We start from the raw sequence: 8,855 nt of genomic DNA, 5'->3' as shown, positions 1-8,855 counted from the left end.
AGGTGATAGTTTTGAAGGTTGGATTAAGAAAAATAGAACCTGAGGGAAAGTGACACTTAAGTTCATGACAAGCAAGAAGTTCTCCATTTAGTTAAATAAAAATGTTTTTGTAGTATTTTTTCACATTACAAAAATAACAGAAGTGAAGAAAAAAAAAGATGATGGATACTTTTCTCATAATTTTGTAGAGCAGCTTCTCATTCTTTCAGGTTCAAGAACTTGAAATAAGAGTGCATGTCAAAAATGAATGCAAGTAAGGACAGCAGTGTCCTGCTGTGGCTTTCCCTTGTGTGCAGTGTTTCTTAACTGCTGTTGATATGGTTGACCTGATTGGATCGGCGATGGATTTCTTCCAGAAAACTCTCAAGCTGTTCTATCAGCATTCGTTTTTTAAACCTGTATTTAAAAAGAAAGCATAATAATGGATACACACAGTAATACATGAAACATTGTTCACAAAACTTTTACTGAACCCTGGAAACTTCAATTATTATTTTAGGTCCAGTGCATGATAAGGTTATATATACCTCATATGTATATATGCTGTCTCCTAAAGTTCAGGTACACTACTAACATGCTTTTCCACGACAGAAAACACAAAGCCACGATTACTACAGTCTATTCTAGCACATTGCTGAACATCACTCAGCCCTCAGAAAGCCAGGAAAAAGAGAGTTATGCATTTGCTGTTTCCAGAAGTGAAGTTCTGAAGTACAGAAATAAAATACATGTCAAAAGAACTATAATCTTAAAGCTGGCAAAAGCTTTGTAGTGATTATTTGCATGCCTTCATGGTGCATTCACAAAAGTTTAGTGAAGTTGGTACTGGTGAAGGAATAGTCATTACACAGTGCAGAGCAGATTACCTGACAAGAAAACACAAATTAACTTTGAGAAAGAAAGTAAAGAAAAAACAGACGTAATCCACACCTGGAGCCTCTGCAGTTCCATGCCATACTGATTACATACATTTGAACAGCAGGCCATTTTGTCACCTTTGCTTACACCCCTGGCTCGGCGCACACAGCTCCTTGCTGTTCCCAGCTAGCCCTCCCCCTTGCAACATCTCTGCATTTGAGAAGCTATTCTTTGAGTTATATCTCAAAGTTACAGTTATACGTATGATCCAAGCAATATGCTGGAATTAACAGTTCACTTCGACTCACTGTTAGTTCCAATCATAATTACATGTTTCTCCTTGCTTTCCTCGTAGTAAACATGTAGAAGGGTCAAGCAAGTACGGCCAGTCTAAGGATGCTGTAAGGAAGTTTCTACCTGGATTAATAACACGGGGTTTAAATTCTCAGCAAGTATCTCTACTCCAGTGACAAACTACCTCTCCTTTCCACAGCCTCAGACATGACTATAGTATCTCTGAAGGAAATAAATTTGAAGAGCAAAGACATACCTTCACGGAGCATACCTAGATCTCAAAACTATTTTTGTGTGTTTCTGGGTTTTTTTTTGTAGGGAATTATTACTTGCAGTGCAAAGCATTGTGTGGCAAGTTTCAAACAAAGAACTGCGTGGTTGTCAAGCAGTTATGTATGGCAGCACATTGTGCAGTTTTACAAGTTTAATACAAATCAGTTACCTACCTTGAAGCTTCTTTAATAACATTTTGTAAAAATATCAGTCGGGTTTGTAAGCTTCCTTGTACATGCTTCAGTAAGAAGAAGATTCTTTCGTATTCTTAAGATAAAGAGCAAAATCACAGTTACTTAAGAAATGCCTATACAGATATCTGTTGTAATATATCCGAATGAAATGCAACAGAATTAGACAAAAGAAAGAAATTTTTTACAATGAGAGTAGTGAAACACTGGCACAGGCTGCCCAGAGAGGTGGTAGACGCCCCATCCCTGGAAACATTCAAGGTCAGGCTGGACGGGGCTCCGAGCAACCGGATCCAGCTAAAGATGTCCCTGTTCACTGCAAAGGGGTTGGACTAGATGACCTTTAGAGGTCCCTTCCAACCCAAACTATTCTATGATAGACTTCATTCAGCTTTTGTAAGCTTTTATGATACATCTCCTATCAGCCAGGCCTGTAGCAATGAATACTGTTTATTGAACGCTAACATTAAAAAACACAGGATACTGCACTTTAGGATATTACTGGAACATCTAACAAGTTAATTCTAATACTGATAATACAAAAAACCTGATTTTCATGAACATTGATAGGTATAGCAATGTTTTAATCACTCATCCGGAAGTTTTTGGCAGAGGTTTTGAAACAAATCTTTTCAGCTTTAAATTTATTTTGCTTTAGTCTCATGGCTCAGTATGTTTCTAAATTAGCGATCTAACATGAATTCTTTTTCTAGCTCTCAGCCAATCACCTGAAAGAGAGATCTGGTATACTTACTCCTTCCTGGTTTTCGGATCTCTTTCATAATTTGTGCTCTTAGCTCAATATTAATCTCTCTCGAACTTCTGCAATGCACCGATTTTTTCCCTTTGCTGGGTGAAGACATTGGCAAGTTCTCTTCAGTACTTTGTTCTTTACTACTCAATTCCTCATGATTCTCCAAAAACCCATCAACATTCAAGTTATTCCCTAAATGTTCATGGTCTGCATCCTCTGTATGAGCTGCCGGTCGATCCAATGAATTGAACGGAGAAGAGGACATTGAAAACTCTGAATCCACAGTATTTGGGAAAACGTCTGATGCAAGTGGGTCTGTAACATGATTCTCGACCACATCATCCATTGTAACCTCATTATTTGTTTCTGATGCTGCAAAAACAAAGATTACACTTGCCAGTTTCACATTCTTTCTCATCTCATAGAAGTCAATGAGTCAGTTCAGTATTAAACTCTTGTAAAGTTATGCTCCAGCTTGTATAGCCTACTGTACATGCCAGGCGTAAGAAAACGTGTTTGTGGGTTGAGCACATTCTATACCTCCTAGCAATTAATGGCTTAAAAAATATCACAGTTACATTCTTTACAAGAAAAGGGAAATCGCTATATGGACTGCCAACAAATGAAAAAGCACCTGTAAAATGCACTTTTATAACATGTTTGTCTTTCCCCATTGAATTGAACTGACAAAGTTTACTTTAGTGCTGAGCAGCGAGCAAGACTGTTACTCAGCTCCACACTAAACGAAGTGAATTCACTGCACTACAGCAAAATTCAAACGAGCTTCATGTTGTGACGCTTTGAGCATCTGAATTCCCGGGCAAAGGAAGAACACCCTTCTGACTGTTTACATTGTCTCCTCATTTAATACAGGAAATACATTGTTTATACTGGGAAGTTCACATGAAAGAGACTTCTGTCTGAAAGACTACATTAACATTTCTGTAATTAATCCCAGATGCACATTTAAATACTTCCTTTTCAAAAATGAGGATGAAATTGCCATATTTGGGAAATCAGCCAACAATATTTCTACATAAACAAGTTTTTTGCATAAATTAAAAAGCAAACTCTCTAAAGATGACTTACTTTTGTGAATAGGAATAGGTTTAACAAGGTCAGGCTGTGCTTGTGTGATTGGTGTCGGTGGCCCTTTTCCTCCAATGTGGTTATTCACAACCGGAGGAGTTTGCGGTCGACCTCTGAGCAGGGGGGACATGCAGCGTCGTCTTTTTGGAATCCCTTGCATATTTGGTTCTCCAGGTCTTTTATGTTTATTTTGAGGTCCTGATACAAATTCATCCGCTTCATCTATCATCATTCCCTGTAATTAATTTAATTAATTAATTACAAGGGAGAATTCTTGAACTTTACGCCAAAAACATATAATGCTTTGATTTTATACGTGATATACGTATACATGATGTTTACCACGTATAAGGCAACTATGTACAACATACCATTATGTACTGAATTTTCAAATGTCAACCAAATCCCTCCTAGACTAAATCAACGTGCTTAAGGCCCTTACCTAACAGTCTGCCACATAAGGCAACTGAGTGGGCTGTCAAACTTCCTTTTCAGTAATTGCAAAACGACTCAAACATTTAAAAGAATAGTTCTAAATGATATTGGTAATTTGGTCAAGTCCAAGACAGACTTGGACAAAAGGGCGAGTCCAAGCTCTTAAAGTTACAGGAAGCTTTTTAGGGGGGAAGTTTGGTAAAGAAAACATGATCAGGTATTAGTTGTACTGCAGTGACAAACATATTTCGTTTATAATACAATCCAGAGGCATAATACATAACGACTGCCCTCCATATTGATGGAAAAACATCTGAGACGCTTTCTTGTAGGCAATACCTTTCCAAATCCAAACACTTGAAAGCGTTTCTCCAATACACTGCTCTTTGAATGGTCTAATCAGCAGCGCGCGCACTCAGAACAGCACCTTTTTAAAAAAGCTCTATAGAAATGTCACCTTTTTGTCCAATTTGAACGGATTGCCAAATGTATGAAGCCTTCGTGGTTGATCAGGATCAAGCTCTCGGAGCGGGGAAGGTACTTGTTTTAGATACTCCTGGTAGTTCCCCATTTGTGCTATAGGTATGCTGTGAACTTGATCTATTGTAACAGAAAGGTTTATTAATATATGATACTGCCCACCTTATGAGAATTTAGTCTATAGCCACTTCACACCTCCAGTTTTCAGTCTTTTATCAAATGCATTAACAAAATAGATGTGCAAAACTCACCATTATTCTTGCCTAACTGGAATTTATAACATCATGTTTTGATGCAGGAAACTTGCTTAAATGAATCATTACGTGTCTTTATCATTATGACAGGGAAATAAGCAATAGTTGTCATGCATGGATGTTAGTTTTCCAACGTGTCCAATTACTTTTCAACAGGGTTGATGAGTGAAAAAACTGAGACTGGGAACAAATTACAACTAAAACATTACTACAAACAAAAGATACATTAATGCAAAGTAGTAATGCCACGTTGCATACAGCTTTGATATAACTCTCCCAATTTTAGCCACCCAAAATTTAATTGTTGAGACTAGCATTTTCCCAAAGCAATGGTGATTTTTGACCACTGGAATCAACAAATTCTTGAAATTCGTAGGAACCAATTCTAAGCTTGTTATGGATTTAGTTAAAGTTGCCAAGCCTTTGATCAAGCAAAACATACACTAGCAGAAATAGCTGAAAAATACCTAACATTAGTTTTTATGTGGTTTGATCCCCTCCCCAAAGAGCAACTTCTCTGCATTTCACATTACATTATCACTTGATCACAGATCTTAATCTGACCTAAGTAGCAGCAGGACTAGTGTAACATATTCTTTCACTTGCATTGCCCTTCTCATTTTCTCCAGTTACTTCATCACCTTCTGTTAGATGCCATAAAGCAGTGCCAGAAGACAGGGTAGAAAGGTAAAGGAATAAATTAGCAGATTACTGAACTGTTTGCTGCTGGCCTAAAGGGCAAAAGAATCACACTGGTAGCACCCAGTAAGCAAGCTTACATCTCGACTGCTCACAATCCACTTTTATGGAGAGAGATTGCAAAGTTTAGAACTGCCCCATGATTTTTTCTCAGATACATCACGAGAGTTGGGAAAAAACAGTGAACAAAGAATTTTATGTAAAAGCCCAAGTCTCCTCACACAGACTAAAGGACAGAGCAGTGAATCTGCAGTCTTCTCTATCTTCACCATTTTTCCCCCCAGTAAGTTATTTAAGGAAAAAAAAATTCTAAAAAACTATACAGTTTAATGGCAGTATCAGGCATCCACTAAGTTTTGAAGAACTATGTTATTTTTTACAGTCTTCATTTTTTTAGTACCAATCATATCACAGGTAGACAAAAAATAAACTTATCTAACCTTCATCTTGTCCTTTGAGGAATTTGCGAGTACTCTTCAGTAAATTAGATCTCATTCGTGTTAACTGATCCAAAAGATTTCTTCTGGGTATGTCATAAGCATTTCTAAAAGTCTGAGGTTTCAAATCCTATGGTTCCAGTAAATAAAGTTCCAATTAACACCATGTATGAAACAATATCTAGCATTTCAATGGAAGTATATTGAAAATAACAACATTACACACAGTGGTGCTTACCTTATTCAGCAAAGCTATTTGGAACCCAGCATACTCCTTCATATTGAGGTCTAGAGGTCTATGAGGAATTTCCCCAGTAATCCCCTGTAGCAGATGTTGAAAATCGTTCCTATGTGCCATAGACAGGTTGTGTGATCTGCTTCTGACCTTAATTCCAGTCTCTTGCGCTACCTTTTTGCCTACAGAGCCAATGACTCTATCGGACTCTATTTTGGCCTTAATTTGAAATAAATAAATAAATAAAATTGACAATATGCTCTTAAAAGGATTAGTCAGACTTAATTCATTTTAAATTCCTACCTAGAAGATTCAACAATGTGCTAATACACTATGACGACCATAACCAGGATGAGTGCTTAAGGAGTGCTTAATACATAACCACTTAATGCTTACTACAATTTTAAAAATAGTGAACAGTTTGTGCCTAGGTCTTCTGCATATTTCTCCTCTGCTGCCCATTATGGTATCTAAGCACCAATATGCATGCAATGCTTTTATTTTCATAAAATGCCATAATTTGACTAGCAATACTCTGCAAATCTATCTGTACTCACATACGCTGTTTTTCTACAATAACAGCTGAACACTGTAACTCTCAAAAGACCGATTCTCCCACAACTATAGTTGTGATCAGTCACACAATGGTATCAACTTTTTAAAAGCTCAATACAAATAGTCATAACATTAATAGATGAGAAGTACATTGTAATACCCAATTCTGTTTGACTAGACAGACCTAACCCCCAATATTATGTTACATTTGTACCAAAATTAAACATGTTCATAAATGCCAGCTTTTTGGCAGAATACAGTTGAATGAAGAGCCAAAAGTAATTTAGTAATACACCTGCCAATGTTGGTTTTGCACTTTCACATGAATCCACAGACTACTCAAAATTTGAATATATACTTATTAAGAATACTGAGTCTCTACTGGCCGTGCCTTTCAGAAGTTAGAAAAGCTTTAAGTATAATTTGAAGCACACGGCATGTCATTACATTTTAGGACTCTACAATGTCTAGGCTGAGTGATCAATTCACAGAATGCTATGATTTAATAGGATATACTGTGAACTTTAAGATATTTGCTTCCTCAAATCTTCATTTATATTAATGTTTTAAGAAAAAGCTGGTCCATAAGAACTCATTAGCCGAGTTACAAGTACTTGCACTACTGTTTCTTGAAGTTTCAAGCCTAGTCCATGATTTTATTGTCTTGAACCAGAAAGCTTAACATGCACAGTTCAACAAAATAGAAGTGGAGGTAGCAGGGCAGAAATGCTTTAACTGGTGCAGGAGACTAGTCAAAGATATGGGCACTATTCTGAACACAGACAACAATTTCTAAAGGTCACTTGCCACGCCTGTATCCTTATTTGAGTCTGAATTATGGCAATTTACTTTGTATTTACTGAACACTTTCCATTTCATTTCACAAGCCAAAGAAAGGACACTTTCTAATTCAGATGCACAAAGTACAAATCTCTGTTTTCTTAAAAAATGCTAGAACATCTTTAATATCTAAGGTAAGACAACATGTTTCCTTTTGGACAAAAGTATGTTACTGTCTGTACAAGTAAAAATGCTCCTTAAATAGAAAAAAAAAATAAATCTCAATTTCTACCTCCATATCTATATTTATAGTCCAGTCTATAAAGTCTATATTTAAATGTTAAGTTTTCCTTCAATTCAGAAGACCAAAATGCTTTTTTTGCTAATTGCTTATGGGAAGGTATTAACTTGATCTTTCTGCTCTTTTTTCCTTCAAAGCCATTGAACTTGAGTATTTTAAGATTATCTTGATATTAGAATAAGTTTTCACTGCTCTTTTGCTTCAACATTACCTGCTGACTCAACTTTTTGAGATACGAAATGACACTGTAACTAAGTCCATATTCCACATTGTCAGCTATAAGGTTTGGTGCTCCCATCATTCTCACAGCTTTCTTCAAAGGCTGAAACATGGAATATATTGTATAGTCACATTTAACTTTATAAGTGTTGTACATGTACTTGAACTAACTGTTCCCATTTCAAATAGAACCTGAGGTCTCCGAAGTTAGAAAAGAAGAAAAAGACTTTCAGGGCAGCATTCTTTGTTGTTGTTTTAAAGCATTGTTCCATTCACACAGAATCAATTATTAACGGATACATCATTTACGACATTTACATATCTAAATCTATGTATTTAATGAGTCACAGATGATGAAATTTTCATAACGTTCAGGTCTCAAGCCTTCCACAGGACTCCAGGGAAAACAGTAGGTATCGTTATGCATAAAGTTTTGCTATTCTCTCTTAAATTAATACATATTCTACTTGAAATAGGCAATACACCCATACTGGAAAGATAACTAGAGTTACATAATAAAGTAGAAATTTTAACACTGTAAGTCACCTTACCCCGAGATAATAAGGAGGCATTGTCTTCAAATAGCTTTCAAATGACTGTCGCCATTTTAATGTAGGCTTTGCCTTGTGTACTTTGAACAAGTCATCTGACGGTTATAAAGAGAGGAGAGACAAAATGAAATGTATGCCTAGATAGCACTGCATCTTTTTTATAATAAAAGAAACTCCCAAAGAAATGCCAGTTCCTCAATGCTTAAATTAATACATATATTTTAACATATATACAACTAAACTAAATATACACACACAAGATTAATGCTGCAGCCAAAAGATGGAACCTGATAAATTATTTATCAAATTGAATTGGTAATTGAGACAATAGATTGGGAAAAATGGCTCCTAAAATAACGAAGGAAGTGAGACCAAAACATATACGAAAGAATGATGATTAAGTAAATGATCTTTACACATTGAGTCTGAGTAATGAAGGTCAGGCAATTG

At 36.2% G+C, this 8,855-nt stretch overlaps 1 protein-coding gene across 1 annotated transcript in view; it reads right to left on the bottom strand.

Moving 5' to 3' along the window:
- Nucleotides 1-224: 224 nt before the first annotated feature.
- Nucleotides 225-8,855, bottom strand: part of INTS6 (integrator complex subunit 6) — a 43,417-nt gene continuing 34,786 nt past the window's right edge. The window contains exons 10-18 of the mRNA XM_086481930.1: nucleotides 8,406-8,500; nucleotides 7,847-7,957; nucleotides 6,003-6,218; nucleotides 5,768-5,894; nucleotides 4,352-4,494; nucleotides 3,460-3,694; nucleotides 2,371-2,742; nucleotides 1,599-1,692; nucleotides 225-396 (exon numbers count right to left, since the gene is read on the bottom strand). Of these exons, the coding sequence (XP_086338056.1) occupies nucleotides 303-396; nucleotides 1,599-1,692; nucleotides 2,371-2,742; nucleotides 3,460-3,694; nucleotides 4,352-4,494; nucleotides 5,768-5,894; nucleotides 6,003-6,218; nucleotides 7,847-7,957; nucleotides 8,406-8,500 (1,487 nt within the window). The 3' untranslated portion in view covers nucleotides 225-302. The remainder of the gene's footprint in view (nucleotides 397-1,598; nucleotides 1,693-2,370; nucleotides 2,743-3,459; nucleotides 3,695-4,351; nucleotides 4,495-5,767; nucleotides 5,895-6,002; nucleotides 6,219-7,846; nucleotides 7,958-8,405; nucleotides 8,501-8,855) is intronic.

This window comes from Leptosomus discolor, chromosome 1 (assembly GCF_034619465.1).
Source record: "Leptosomus discolor isolate bLepDis1 chromosome 1, bLepDis1.hap2, whole genome shotgun sequence".
NCBI classification, from domain to species: domain Eukaryota; kingdom Metazoa; phylum Chordata; class Aves; order Leptosomiformes; family Leptosomidae; genus Leptosomus; species Leptosomus discolor.
This window is presented reverse-complemented; position numbering and strand designations above follow the sequence as displayed.